This window comes from Nanorana parkeri, unplaced genomic scaffold (assembly GCF_000935625.1).
Source record: "Nanorana parkeri isolate BGI_ZX_2015 unplaced genomic scaffold, ASM93562v1 scaffold2, whole genome shotgun sequence".
Taxonomy (NCBI): Eukaryota; Metazoa; Chordata; class Amphibia; order Anura; family Dicroglossidae; genus Nanorana; species Nanorana parkeri.
The window spans coordinates 3,875,606-3,891,820 of NW_017306270.1; the positions used below are offsets into that span (position 1 = coordinate 3,875,606).

At 40.5% G+C, this 16,215-nt stretch overlaps 1 protein-coding gene across 1 annotated transcript in view; it reads right to left on the reverse strand.

The window, feature by feature from the left end:
• ADAM12 (ADAM metallopeptidase domain 12) overlaps window positions 1-16,215 on the reverse strand; it is a 392,267-nt gene that overhangs the window by 154,776 nt on the left and 221,276 nt on the right. The window contains exons 6-7 of the mRNA XM_018558790.1: window positions 14,147-14,330; window positions 3,909-3,974 (exon numbers count right to left, since the gene is read on the reverse strand). Coding sequence (XP_018414292.1) covers window positions 3,909-3,974; window positions 14,147-14,330 — 250 coding nt within the window. The remainder of the gene's footprint in view (window positions 1-3,908; window positions 3,975-14,146; window positions 14,331-16,215) is intronic.

Here is a 16,215-nt window from a genome sequence, read left to right on the forward strand (position 1 = left end):
ATTATACATAGCAACCTATTTATCCAGGTCCTTTTATGTTCTAAACCATGAAATACTACAATCCTACTTGTTTATCAAGGTGTCTTAAAGTCCTCCTCCACTCAAACCCAATATTTTAGTTTTGGAATGGTAAATGGTATAATGTGATGGTGTTTTAGACCTCTTGGGGTCTCCAGCCACCACTAGGCCAGAGTCAGATTTATGGATACTCCATTTATTAGAACAAACAATACTTTGAGTATTTCGGCTAGACAGCAACACATTCATTTTTGCTTTCGTGTTGAAGCTTGGTGAAAGCTTGTTTTAATGTTATGGGCAGCACTAAGATCTGTAGTCAACATACACCGTTGAGAGCTCTGGGAAAATGCTATGAGGTAAGTATTCAGGCTGCCATCTTGGCTCTTATACATATACTTTGCCTTCAGTCCTCACTGATAAAGAACAAGCATAGATATAATGAATCTTTACATTTCTCACACTTCCATTTGCTGCATTCTCTGACTCAGAGCTATGGAAACTTCTCATGGTATGTGTACTTGATCAGCTCCGATGGAGCTGCTCAAACTTTGTGAAAGGCTTTGACAAGCATTTGAGGCAGCTGTCATCTGCCAATCTGATTTTAGCCTTACAAGTATAGTTGTTAGAGAAGAGGATGATGGCCAGGCAAAATCTAGAAGAAGATACATAAGGGGAATTTTTTCTCAAAACCGGAGCAGACAAAATCTAGAGCAGCAACAATTGGCAACCAATCAGCATCCACCTTTCATTTTCAAACCTTAACTGAACAAACTGAAAAGAGAAGCTGGTTGGTTGTCATGCACAGCTGCTCCAGATTTAGTTTTCTCCAGTTTTGATACATTCCCACCAATTTATTTTCAAAGGTTTTTGAATACCTGAACATCACTTTGAGCTTGTTGGACACTCCATTCCAAAACCATGGGAATTTATATGGAGAAAGCCCCCCCATTGTGGTTCTAATGGCATCCACTCTTCTGGGAAGGCTTTACTTTTGGAGCGTGGCTGTGGGAATTTGTGCCCATTCAGTGAATAAAGCATTTGTGAGGTCAGGTGCTGATGTTGGACGAGGAGACTTGGTTCACAATCTGCTTTCCAAGTCATCACAAAGGTATTCAGTACGGTAGAGATCAGGGCTCTGTGCAGGCCACTCCAGTTCCTCCACCCCAAATGTTTCAAACCATGTCCTTATGGAACTGGCTTTGTACACAAAGGCACAGTCATACTAGCTGTCGGGACTCGAGCCGCGGTCCGGTCCTGGCTGGGCCGTCTGATGCAGGGACACGGCACCCGGTGACAAGGCGGCCCGGCGGGGCACGCCCACCAGTGACGAGGCGGCCCGGCGGGGCACGCCCACCAGTGACGAGGCGGCCCGGCGGGGCACGCCCACCTATGACGAGGAGGCCCGGCAGGGCACGCCCACCTGTGACGCGACGGGCTGGTGGGACACGCCCCTGTGCGTCAGGACGCCGCCCAGTGATGTCACTAGGGCTATAAAAGGAGGCACAGCACTCCCAGTCATTGCTGAGTGCTCTTCAGCCTGTGTGCTTCAGGTCTGTTCTGTTCCCTGCTGTGTTCTGCATTATATTTGACCCCTGGCTTGTACCTGACTATTCTCTGGATCCTGCTCTTGCTCTTAGTATTTACCTGGCTTCTGACCCCGGCTTGTCCTTGACTATTCTCTGGATTCTGATTTGGCTATACTCCCCCTCTCTGGCTTCTGACCTTGGCTTGTCTCTGACCACTCGCTGGATCCTGCTGGCTACTAGTATTGCCTCCTTGGTTGTTAACCTAACTTGCCTTGTTTCCCACAGTGCTAGATTCCGCTCAGCGACACCCAGGATTTCATACCGGCGCCCGTGCTGCTCTTGCCTGTGCCCCCTGTTACACTTCAGGGTTCCACAGACGGAACCGCAAGGGAGGTCCTCCTTATCACTTCGGGCCCGCACCACGGTACGTGACACTAGCACATAAAATAACCTTCCCCAAACCTTTGTCCCAAGCTTGGAAGTGCACAATTGTCTTTGTATGTTGAAGCATTAATAGTAATCTTAACTGGAGACACCTGTAGTGGGCAATCCATGGATTTGTATCTTCTTTTTAAAGAGCCAGAGCATCAAAACTAATAATGTCAGGGTTTGGTAGATGCTGGACCACCTAACAGTTTCTAATATCAATTAGGAATTGTATTGGTGAGATCTCTGTGCTGAGTTCCTGGCTCTGCACAGCTGCTGTGGCCATTATGATGGGCTCCCACTCTCCCTGTTAGATGTAAAATTTATTTTGTATTATGGAGAATGCAACAGGATGAACTGGAACACAAAAAGGTAACCAGGAACACCAAAACTCCCAGGTGGACAGGAACAGATTCAGGGAATGCAGGGAAATCACACTGTTGGAATGTGTGCGAGATATATACTGTAAGTCCCACCAATTTGCACCTATAACTAAAATATCACTTTTGTGTGGGCTTGCCCTTTCATTTTACAACACCCACTAAATGTTCATGCACTAAATCTGCATTAAACCAGAAGGTCTGCTAAGCTCTTTGCCTGGAAAACTTATTAAAATGGTGGCACTCATATGGAAGGTACCATTACCATTTACCATGCTAAAAATTACAGCATGAGATTTGGTAAATTTGACTTTGCCAAACTTTAACATGCTGTAGTTTCTTGCTTTTAAACAAGATACTGCTTCAGCTCAAAGGGACACTCCAGTCAAATCTGGGAATTGTGAAAGCGAACCAATTTCAACTACCTTCAACCAGAGATTTCGATAGACAAAAAGATAATAAAGATAAAGGAAACCAATTACCAACTGTTTATATTAAAATGCCAAACAACTGCATCTGTTGGTGTTAGACACCATTATCCCTTTGATATTTTTTTGCAAACTAAAATGAGTTGAAATTGCTTAAAATATGCCTCGTGTATCCTCCCAAGACCTCCTGCTTTCCAGCTCCCTTGTCAACTCCTTCCATACTCGCCTCCAGGACTTCTCTAGAGTCTCTTCCATCCTCAAACTCTTTACCCCAACCTGTCCCTCTATCTCCCACCTTGACTGCCTTTAGGACTAAGGCCTAAAGACTCATCTCTTCAGTGAAGCCTATCCCACCTTAACCTAAATGCTGAACCATCACATTCTCAAACAATTCATCCCCACACAGCTACCTCCTCATGTATCACTTGCCCCTCCCTTCTAGATTGTAAACCCTCACGGGCAGGGCCCTCTATACCAGGCCCTCCTTACTATCTTGTTTTGAATTGTATTGTGATTGTAATGTCTTCCTTATATTGTAAAGCGCTGCGCAAACTGTTGGCGCTATATAAATCCTGTATAATTATAATAATGTATGGCCAGCATAACTGTCACCCTTGTATTTCTCTAATGTTCTATTTGCCAGCATAGCTACCTTCTGAGTTGCCCCAGTATATTCTATAGTTGAGACATGGTCCTCTTACTGAGTGCATTACAGTCTTGTACACACATTGTAGACAACTGTCTAAACTTCTACGGTACCTACAGGCAGTTTGGAAGGTTGGCTAATCTGGTTAAAATGGATCATATAACTATTAGAAAGATAAATCGAGTGTGCTTTCTAACCTTAGCACAGCTGTAGTGTGTCTTGGCTATCACAAGCAGTTTACTGATGATTTTACTTGCTTCCTAGAATTTTATTAAAGACAATCTTGTGACCCACATGACGAGCTTTAGTAAACTTCCTTCCACATGAGAGTTCTGTGCTCTACATATTTTCTGTGGAGTGTCAGGCTAGGAAATCCTCTGGGCCTTTCACACTCCAGAGGTTCCACAATCAAGGTCTTCCCAGACTGTATAAAACCAGATGAGAAAAAGAAAACAAAAACCTGGCAAACATTTCTGTTTCTTACCTCACGATTATCAGCCACAATAACAAGCTCCACATATTTGGTCATCTTCAAAGTGTCTCTTTTGTGCTGCCAAAACAGATAATATAGAAGTTCAGTGTGAGTATTATGAAGCACGGCTGTTCATTTCCAGTCTAGACCCTGACTGAGCAAGTTTGCGTCTCGCAATTTAGCCTTCCAAATGTATTTCCTGGCTCCAATTTCTGAGAGGTAATAAGAAAGTGCAGAGGCAGAACCAGAAGGCACCTGATGTCTTTCTACTGTCCATGATATGATTTGCTAAAACAAAGCCTTTTTAAAAAAAAAATCTTATTTGCATTAATCGTTCTTTTGTTACAATTTACACAATTAAAAGATCTTTTAATACAAGTATAATTAGACTTCTTCATCACTCACTTTAAGATTTGTGTTTAAAATGAACTAGTAGAATAACAATGCAATGAGTCCTCTATTAGTGTTAAGTCAAGAAAATACTTTTTTTTAATAACCTATAATAAAGAATAATTTAGTAAAATTACATTTCGTTTCAATAGCAGCCGATGAAAATAGAAAAGCATTTATAAAAATTATTAAATTACCACTAAGACTGCTTTGTAGGGGCCATGAGCAATATAAAGGTATGAGGTGTGTTTTCTCTGCTATAGGTTTTCCATAATATGGATTTTACACCAGCATAATAAAGGTTTTTAAATTATTTGAAATGCTGATTGAATCACTTACGATACAGTAGATGTTGCTACTTGAGGTTTAGAAGGTTCAGCTACCCCTTTCCGTCTGAGTTATAACATCGTTGGTAATCTCCCTCTCCCACAAACAGGAGTATTTCCTATATTTAATCCTATTTACAGGACAAAAGTGCAAGCTTTACATTTATATCCATCCTCAATTGGGAGAGGGATTTAAAACAATCGTTTTCCATAGACCAATGGCAGAAGGCAATCAAATTGAGCTACTCAGTTTCTAAATGTGTCGACCATTGGGAAAATTTTATGAAAATCTTACATAGATGGTATATGACTCTATATAAATTGGCTCAATTCTACCCAGATGCATCACCAATATGTTGGAGACAATGTGGATGTATTGATAATCTTCTTCATATTATGTCTTTGAAGTTTTTGAAACTCTGTATTCTCTCCCCTCTTCAAAATCACAGGGGTAATTTGACCACCATCTCCCCAATTAGCATTATTGAATATTGACATTTACTCCTATCCTCAAGAGTTCAGAGTCACGGTGACGCATGTTCTAATTGCTAGTAGATTGGCTATTTCGAGCATGTGGAAACAGTCCAGTGCACCTTCTATCTCTGATGTTGTTTATAGAGTCAACATTCATTGTCAATACTAAAAAGGTTTAGCCATTAGGGATGGTCATTATGATATGTTTACAACTAATTGTGATTCATGGGATAAGTTATCTTCACTCACTCATTGCACATAACTGGTTGTGCTATATGAGAAATTTGTATTACTTATATGGTCATTGTTTAGAGGTGCAAGCTCCGTTATATTTTCTTCTTCCTACCCACTTGTCTCCATTCCCTCTAGTTTAGCAACTCTAGATTTCTCCTGTTTCTTTTTACATGTGTCACTAGTTTCACCAGGTACATGGTATAAATCATGATTATTTTCAAGACCCTAGTTCAAGGAGGAAATTCTCCCCGTTATATGCAATATTAATGGTAATCTATAACTATACCTAAGATGTTGTTGTGTGCTGTGTGAACAATGTGTATACTATTAATCTTGTATGATCTGTGTTACCGATACCATTTTGATAATTATTGTACAACCTAATGCTATGCTGTACCTGATTGTTACTCCAATTTTATACTTCTTTTCAATAATAACTCATGATTATAAAAAAAAATAAAAGCTACCTGCAGAATTAGCTGGTCCCTTGCGCCCTGGCCTTGATATCCTGTTTTAGGGTGGCTCCTTTCCCTTGCAACCACCTTTGTGTGTGTTAATAAGCTGTGTATGTCTCCACAACACACACAGGCACAGCAAGGCAAGCCACTTCTCTCCTCCCTTCTCCAAGTAGATAAATGGCTGTTGCATACTGTGATGTCCCTTGTAATCTTGGACTCAACAGGTAGTTCCGGGAACCGGAGCTGAGAGAATGGGAGCCAGCTATTTGGAAACGTAATGACAGTAAGTCTGTGAAGGTTCTCATTCATCCAGGTCATGATATATCTGTAAAAAATAAGTCAAGGCAACTGGACTTGCTGTATTTTTCTTGAAGACGTTTCACTGGTCATCCAACCAGCTTTCTCAATTCAGAATGACTTGTCCAAAAATTCTCTGGGAATAAATATGGTGAATGTTCATAAATATGTTCACCAATCTTTATTCCCAGAGATTTTTTGTACAAGTAATTCTGAATTGAGAAAGCTGGTTGGATGACCAGTGAAACGTCTTCAAGAAAAATACAGCAAGTCCAGTTGCCTTGACTTATTTTTTACAGCTATGTAATGACAGTAAGTGTTTGGGCAAAAAATGAAAAAAATATACTTTGCTGGGCTGTATATTTGTTTGATGTGAATTCATTACTGAAAAAAGTTTGAGAGTTTAATACTACTTTAAGAGAATATTTGGGCATGAAAACAGAAAAAAAAAATATTCAGTACATCTGTGCAGTACATGAATGTTTTTACATGTTCTATCCCTTAAAAAACACTGCAAGTGCAAACTAATACGTGTTGATCTTCTAGAGATCCATTGTGCTCTTAACTTCCTGCTTGTGTCTTTTCTGCAATAAATCCCAACCAACGTTATCAGTCCTGCCTGCTGGATTACAGAACTTTTCCTATCCCTCACCTATCTATGTCCCTCTCGCCTTGTATACATTTATTTCTTCACTGCAAAGAGGGTAGGGTTTGGGGGTAAATTTAGGTAGCGTCTGGACATATCCATTTACCTAAAGTGTATTATAGCTGTAAGGCTATCCATTGACTAAAGCAGAGAGATATACGCATGTCCTTTGACAAGTTGCTGGAACCCCAATAATAAGAGAGGGGTGCACTCTTATTATCTTTTTATGTTTTTATCCCCACTCCTCTCCAAGAGGAACTAGCAAAATCTTCATGTGTGACAGTAAACAGTTCCAACAGATGAAGGAAACATTTAATATGGATTTGAAAAGAGATCAGAATCATTGCCATCATACCATTTATTGTCACCATAAGGAGCCAGTGTCATCAGGCTTTTGATCAAATAAGCAATGCATCTGCCCCCATATAAGTCTATGGGAATACAAAACCCGCTTGAAACAGGTCAAAGCATCTCAAACTGATGTCAAAAGTAAGCTGTATTTGCCCATTGAAGCACATGGATCCTGCTATGTCTTAGGATGTCTTTTCTATAGCTATTGCTGCTGTGTTATTATTGACACAGAACACAGACAAGTTTATTTTCCTCTCTCGGGCAGCAAATACACAATCTTACTCAGGTCAGCCACTAGCAGCGAGGAAAGGAAGCCCTGTTTAAACCCCAATTAAAGCTGAAGTTTAATCACCTCATGTGTTGCCTTCTGTCCTCCCTGCCTCCCTCTCACTAACATGCTAAATACATTTTTAAATAAAACCTTAACATTTTTCATTAAATACCTTATTTTAGACCCATTTATGTCATCAGCCAAGCCAAACGTTTTGGTTAGAGTGGTGAAGGATTACAACCCCTATCAGGCTTTAAAGCTATCTGTGGCTGCGTTAGAGAGATTTCCCCTTACTGCCCTGGGGAACCACCTTTTTACCACACTGCTAGTAGGAGAAACTTTCTAACAGCAAAACACAGGGCAAGAGCCTGCACAAGACTGAATATAAGGCTGAAGTTCAGCTTTAACTGAACTCTCTCTTCCAGTACTGGGCCAACCATCTAGCTCCAATATTGTCAAAAGAGGAAGGCAAGTGAGTAAAATACTCCTCCATAGCCAGAAAGCCAGTTATTTTCTATGCTTTCAGCGACTAAAGGGAGCAGCAGAAGAGTGAAGAAAAAGGCATTGCAGGGGTTTGCTTTACAAACCTCTGCAGCAGCAAGAAGCACAGCATGTATTCTTTAGCCTGTGACTCTAAGTTCTGGATTGACATGCACGTTACTGGTAAAGCAAATGCAGCACAGGTGGGGATTTTGACCAACCCGTGATATCATCAAGTAGGGCAAGTTTTATTACATTTGCTTCAGTAACAGTGTCCTTGATGTCTTGCCCATCTTTCACATGTATTATAGAGATGATTAGGTCAAGTGGCCAATGCAGTCTTAATACACAACCTCTTGAAGAAGGGGGCTGACACTTAATTTTGATGCTCCTTCTATCTTATTACAACAATTAAATGAGCATGAGTGGATTGACTGACCTGTGACATCAGCAAGGAGGGCAGGTTCACTTGGGGTGCATGGTCTTTGATATCTGGTCTGACTTATACTGGCAATTAACAGATAAAAGGTCCCCAAAGGGTACCGCCTCCTTAAAATAATCCTCCTTTATAGGGATGCACCGATACCAAGTACCGTACTCGGTACAAGTACAGATACTTTTCCAGCTCCAAGACTAGACTAGAGAAAAATTCAAAAAACTTAGGAGGCAGCTGTCATTTGTACGGAGCACACGGAGCTCCTGGGATTTGTACATCTCTGTTTTAATGTACGATTTTGTTTTTATAAACATATATAAGGGATACACCAATACCATTTTTGCAAGTACAAGTACTGATACTTGTCCAAGTACTCACAGATACAAGTACTGATACATTTTTGTTTATTGTCATGTGACAGTTTTTCTAAAACAATATTGACTAATGATTTCAGGACAGTGGTGGAGCGCCAGAGCCAGGTCCCAGATGCAACCGCTGCAACCCTGGTGGTTCTCATTAAAATGCCAAGTATCGCCACTGGTATATGAACTGGTATCAGTGCATCCCTACTCTTTTATATCTAAGGTTTAGATATGCTTTAAATGATCACACTACTATATCAGCTGAACGTAGAGTAAAACAAAGAACTAAGAAAGAGGATAACTTAGTAACTGTGTGTCCTGCCCATTAGTATGCTAAGTAAAACACCCAGCATGGGAACACAAAAGCCTTTATCACTGGGGCATAAATGTGCCTTCAATTAAAAACACTCGGCTTGGTTTCTGATGGGTAAAACAAGCATTACCGCTTGTGCAAAGAAACACTGAAAGATTGATAATGCCGTTTTTCATTTACCAGAAAAGACTAGAATAAATCTTCCAAGATGTTTTTTTTTCTTACGGTTCTGCAAATATCCATGGTAATAATCTTGTTTTTTGTAAGATGTCTTCAAAAAATTTGCCAACATACTTGACTGATATTTTAACTGCTTTGCTATTTATTTTTAAAAGCCTCTTGCTACAAATCATTCTTTTTATCGTTCCAGGCCTATATTTATATTCCGCTGGTTCTGGAGGAGCCACTCCGTAGCTGCATGAGTTGTTCTTTGCACCGCCTATATAACACTTTCTGGATGCTGGATTTACAGCATGACACAGACTCTGGGTCAATTCTAATGAAAATGTTCTTTTGCAACCTTTGCCAATATTTAGAAACATGATTATTTACACAAATGTCTCCTATTTTCATTGTTTATTTTACTTTATCATGTCTATTTCTTTTTTTTACTGAAAACAGACTCCAGATTTGTGACAGACCAAATAGATCACAGCCTAAAGGCAATGAAACTTCAGAGAGGAGACAGGCTTCTCTTTTTTTGATTAACTAATTATATTTCTGTCCTATATAAGCCGGCCATGGTGAACAAATAAAAGGAATTACTTTTACTACATAAGAAATACAATTATTTGATTTTGCACAAGGTCTAAATCACTGCACAGCCAAATTGTGTGGTTAAGAACCAGTGCTGAACTGAGACTGAAAAGAGGCCTGGCATGTTATGCATAACAGTACATATTTGTTGTCACCCTAAGCAGGGCCAACCTTAAGTTATATGGTATCCCATGCATACTTTTAGTACGGTCCTGGGGAATCGCAAGAAAATCTTGCTTTATGTGTTCGGATCCAAAGTGAATGGAACAAGTCCATCATCTGCCTTATTTTTTTCATTACTATAATGATAAAATGTTGCCACAGGAATGCAATAGAACCAAAGCCTATAAATGCTACCATGCTGGTGCCATAATCCATTGGTTTTCAGAGTATAAAGCTGGCCATACGTCTTTAGGTTTCGGCCCCCGTGGAGCTGAATGACAGACATCACTTAAATGACACATTGAAAGCGTGAAAGTTAAAATGGTGTGCAGTACAATTTAAAGAGGATTCCAGGGCTACTTTATATTAATAATTTTCAATATGAACTCCATGAAAGCAGCTGGACCTTCATTGCAGTCAGACAGTAAAGTGTGGTCCAGGACACATCCCCCCCCTCCAAACCTGATGACTGCATAATGAAGAAGGAGCAGCACACTAATGAGTCATTACAGGGCCATCTCCCATTATGGAATCATGCTTACAGTGTTTCCAGGATGGCAACACTGTGCACTAATGATTGGCTCAGACTGATGACCACATATCTTCCTAGTCTGGGTTACAGAAAAAGTAGATTTAAACATTCTGTATTTAATATATAACCGAATTAGTGGTTTTGTATTGGCTTAGATTTAGGTAGAGGTAGGAGGTAAAAATACAGCTATGAGTACCTCCCTGGGGGTGGTACCTTGTGTGTATGCCGGTATAGTTATGTGGTATAATAATGTGGATTTAGTGGGTCCCAAAAATTAGGAAAAAAAACCTGGTCAACAGAGGCACCCATCAATGGAGAGGGTCCAAGACTGGATTTTTGATTGTTAAAAGGATTTTATTTAAATCGATGGATTTAGGTAAAACACCTTCAACATGTTTCTTTACTGAAATCCATTGATGTAAATAAAATCCTTTTTTCAACCAAAAGTCTTGAGACCCTCTCAATTGATAGGTGCCCCTGTTGACCAGGTTTTTTTGCCTAATTTCTGGGGCCTCCTCTATCCAAATTACTATACCACATTACTATACCATAATTCACACAGTCACTGGCATCAGGATGTCCGGATTCTCTCAACAAACAGAGAAAGCGATCAAAATCTGTATAGAAACAATAACTACAATTCTCCGTATGCTCCAAAACCAGGTTATCTGACGCAGAAACTGGTGTTTGGGACCTCCTCTATCCACACTGTCTAGTAGTGGTGGGGTGCTGATCTTTCTCTGCTGCAGCTTCACTTTCACTTACATAATCCGTTCTCACCGCCGCTCTGTGACTGGTCAGTGAAAGAAAACGCAAGAGACTGATAACTCATCTCTTTGTCACTGTGCTCTCTCCCCTTATTGGCCTACTCCTTGCACTTCAGCACACCTGGTTGGCTCCTTGTACCGTTTCCTCCTCCCCTGCTCTCTGAGTTCAACTCTACTGGGTCTGCAAGAGGCTGATAAAAAGTCAAATTCAAGTACTTATAGTGTTTACATAAGAATTTTTTTTTAAAGACGTATTAGGGATGTATTAATAGCTTCCCAGTTGCATCGATTTATGTCTTTAATATCTGCCTGGCGTTCAGCTTTATTAACTAGCTTTTTTTTGCCTTCTATTTCTGTAACATAACATGCATATTATTATATTATAGGCTGCACAGGAAGGCAGCAGGAAGTCAATGGAAATAATCTGCAAATAATCTTAATACCATGTTAGGAGAAACAAAATTTAAAGAGATAGAAAAACAGACCTATGCGGACATTGGCGTTACCTGGAATTGCGAGCCTGAAATAAGAGCTAATTTGGATGGAAAAGGCGGCGGCTCGGCTGGCAGTAATATTTTTCATTTACCGTTAAAAGAGACTTGTTGTCTAAACTGCAGAACCCAGCCAGTGAATATGTAAGGATTTATGGTGCTGCTCATTTTATTTGTTAGATGCATTTAAGTATTGTTCTCGTGCACAATAAAATGTCACATCTGATCAGTAAAACTGCCAAGATCAAAAACCCTTACACAGTCTGGTTGTTAAGCAAAATAAACTGTGAAAAGAACCCACGGAAGGTTTAACAGCTGCAGGAATTGGCATAATGTGGCTTCTCGCTAGCAGCCGAGTGTCTTCAATGGCTGTCAGGTCATGCCGAGACTTGTAGTTTAACTATAGCTAAAGATATACATTGGAAAAAGCCTATATTGAAGACCTTCATAAGGGCTTAAAGTGAACCTGTGCTTTGAGAACTGAGTGAATAAGGGCAAAGTGACAGTGTCTGTGAAAAGTTCCCCCATGGCCTAGTGATACTCACTTATCCATGGCCAAGTTATACTCACCCCCTGCCTCTGCTTCCTATGTTGCCGCTGTCAGAGTGATGTCATCCCCTCATATGACCATCCTCAGACCTGGTAACTGGACACATAGGGCATACTGCCTCCAGGGCAACAACACCACTGTTAGTTTTTTGGATTCCAAATACTGTCAGCTCTGCATATTTCATTTTTAATGGATTAAAAAAAAATATGGTCCTCTCCTCATCTCCTCCCCCTTCCTCATCTCCGTAACCGCTCCTTGTGCACAGGCAAAAAGTATGGGAAGTTATCAGCTAATAAGATTTCTGGCAAAATAAATTACTTTTTTGCACATATTGAACAGATACGGTTTAACGAGATATTTTCAATTGTACAGTATATTTAGCAGATCAAAGGAGAGTAAATGAGAGAAGTTCAATGTTAGGGTTTATATACACTTTAAATGGGAAACTGTAGTTTGTTTAAATCATTACATATATCAACAAAGTAGGTAGAACTGAGTGTTGAGCTTTTGGTGAAAGATGAAGAGAATGTTTTGGTTTATTTAATCTGTCAAGGATTCTGGTGGTAAAATCTATGAACTTGAGTTGCCAAGGCTGCCTACCTGACACAACCATTATGAAGGTTTCCCTCACCCTCTGCTAGGTTTTTATTATGTTATGTTATAGAGGCCTGGTGCCCAACATGCAGCCCACTGGATTTCTGTGTGTGGCATGTCTAGTGCTGGGCTTGGTCCACCACCAGTTGAGCACCTGTTGACAGTTTGTAGAGAGGAAGCAGGGTGCCAGGTGTAAGAATGCTCTTTGAAAGAACACCTGTAGAAAGTATAGTCAGGACTAGATGGGGAGTGAGAGTAAGGCCAATGATCAGGTGGGTAAGCACCGACCACCAATGCAGAGGGATTAAAAGCACTGCCACTGACCAGCAATGGAAATGTGGGGAGGGGGCAGGGGCATCACCAGGCCAGGTGTCATCTGATGTAGCCGCCAGGTGTCACACGGTGCACACGTCATTACATATACACTTGATGTCGTTGGTGATGTACGCCAGCAAAGAGAGGAGATTTCCTGTGTCCCCTCCTCTCTCCGACTTTTCAGAAGTGTACTCCCTGCACCCCCCTTGTGACGCCACTTGGAGGGGGTTAATAGCACTGCCACTGATTAGCAGTGAAGGGTTGGTTAATTGTACTGCTATGGAAACCCATGCTGGGGGTTATTATTGCTGCCACCAATACCAATGCTGGGAGCTAGTACTGCACTCATGAACATCAATCCATGTGGTTATATTTGCTGCCACTGCCACTGCCAAGGACCATTCATTTTGAATTGGCTGCCCAGCAACGCGATGCACCTCAACACACAAAAACATGCTGCTTTTATTAAGCCCTCTGGGAATGTTGGGGGCCACATCTGAAGCCCACTATAATTTCCAAATTGACTAGAAATGATATAGATGTAGGAACATCAAAAACTATGGTGGGGAGGTCACACAACTGCAGTCCCATAGAGATAAGAAACCAGAAGGTTATTTTCAATACCAGACTCCACCTATAAGTGTAATATCAATGCATTTGGAAATGTCTGTACATGGGAATAATCATTTTCCCTCACAGAGAATAAAGAGATCCCTTTGTCTTAATAAAGTCACTGCTGGATCTTGAAGTATGATGACTAAATCGACCATGACTAGAACACTTATTTCCATCTACAATAGACATCAGAGATCTGCCTGCCTAGGGCCACCCATATGAGTGATAAACTAATTGGCCAATTGATTCCACCCGTCTATCACATTAATAAGTTTCCTCTTGTGTTTCAGTTTCTAAAACAAGCAAGAGATAAGACGACGCTTTTAATCCGTGGAACCGGGCACCTTCTGTTGTATACAAAACATGTATTAAGTAATTGTATGGAAGCATGAATTATTTGCCTGTTACATGCCCAGGGTGTATTGCTTACCCTTTGTAAATAATCTTCAGAGTATTGTAAAGTGTCACTCGGAGAAATGCCTGAGAGGTTATAATTCTGGCTGCAGGATCCAGAAGCCAGATTCATATGTTCAGCTTTGTAAAAGAGGTGGCGGCTCGTAGAATTAGCCTGTGGCTCCAGGACATATGCTCGGTTTTCAAGTGTAATTAATCCCCTGAAAATAAACAAACAGCGTGCTCTCATTGATGTACATATTTAAATATTCATATACAATGCTCAGAAACATGCCATACATGCCATTAGTAAACCCATACCTATAGTACAAGTAAACATAAAACGGATATATTATGCAGAGCATATGGCAAATGAGGGACGCATTAAATGGCCATTATCACACCAGAGAAATGTACAGTCATAACCCAATGTACAGAAGCTGCGTACTGAACCTAGGGTAAAGAACCAGTTGGTGCTTTTGAAAACATGAATGAATACATAAAAAGAGTGACAAGAAAATGTAGTATTGGCTATAGCAACTGTGTAGAAAACGTTACCAGCACGTGTCAACAATGCATCTTCTTTATTGATGCAGACTGTCAAATAACAATGTTTTGGGGCCGTGCAGGGTCCCCTTTATCAGGTTTTAATATGACCTCATTCTAAAAGCTCATATTAAAACCTGATGAAGGGGACCCTGTGTGGCCCCGAAACGTTAATTTTTGACAGTCTGCATCGATAAAGAGGATGGATTGTTGACACTAGTCATAGGTGTGCTGATAACATTTTCTACATATTTGAAGATACACGGTGCCCATCCGCGGTTACTACAGCACCCTGCTTTGTACATAGGGGTTCCAGTAAGGAGTGCAGCAGTTCCTCTTTAAGTCTATAGCAACCAACCACAATCCTGCTTTCATCCTTAGGGCTTATTCACATGTGCTGTGGCTGGGATCGTAGTTTCCTGTGGCTGGGATCCTGTGGCTGGGATCGTAGTTGATTGCGAACATCTGCATGCGAGAAGCCTGTAAGATGCAATGACAGCATGACAGTAGCCATAAGTTTCTGCCACCGTTCACATGCATCCACGAATCTAGCAGTTAGGGACAAATGTCCAACCCTGGACACAGACCATAGGTGTGAATGAGCCATTAGCACTGCACTGCTGAAAAAAACAAACAATTTCAATGCTGATGGGTTACTATGGGCAACAAGGAATCTATTTCTTAGCCAATGTCTCATACAAAGGCCCTGAATTGTTATACTTTCTGTCTCTACAAGAGTGTTCTAATCTTTTTCTGGTATTAAATAGACATGTGCGATTTGTTTCGTTACGAATCGAAAATTCGTACAAATTTTCCTGAAATTCGTAAATTCGGAAGCATACGAAATCCGAATTGCAGTTTCCGAAATTTATATCTGAAATGCGAAATTCCGTTAACGAATTTCGGATCCGAATTTCTTTGAAACTGGAACTAATATTACCCCTGTAAATGAGGTTGAACAACATGACAAGATTTTTTTTTAATCCGAAATACGGATCCGCTGCTGCTGAGGGTTGCATTACAATACATACACAGGCAGGAAATACGAAATTCCGTTGACAGAATTTAGTTCCGTTACGAACATTCATTATATTGAAGTTAAAAAGCAAAATACATTTATATTGGAGTTGATGGTAGTTTTTTTTTAAGTCCGAAATACGAAATTCGGATACGTAATCCGTTAACGGAATTCGTATTTCGTTTTGGTTGACCAATCAGAGGTTTTCTCTTCTGCTGCTGAGAGTTGCATTACAATACAGGCAGGAAATACGAAAGTCCGTTGACGGAATTTAGTTCCGTTACGAACATTCGTTATATTGAAGTTAAAAAGCAAAATACATTTATATTGGAGTTGATGGTAGTTTTTTTTTAAGTCCGAAATACGAAATTCGGATACGTAATCCGTTAACGGAATTCGTATTTCGTTTTGGTTGACCAATCAGAGGTTTTCTCTTCTGCTGCTGAGAGTTGCATTACAATACAGGCAGGAAATACGAAATTCCGTTGACGTATTTTCGTTCCGTTACGAAAATGTGCCAAAACTAATGAAAATCCGTATTT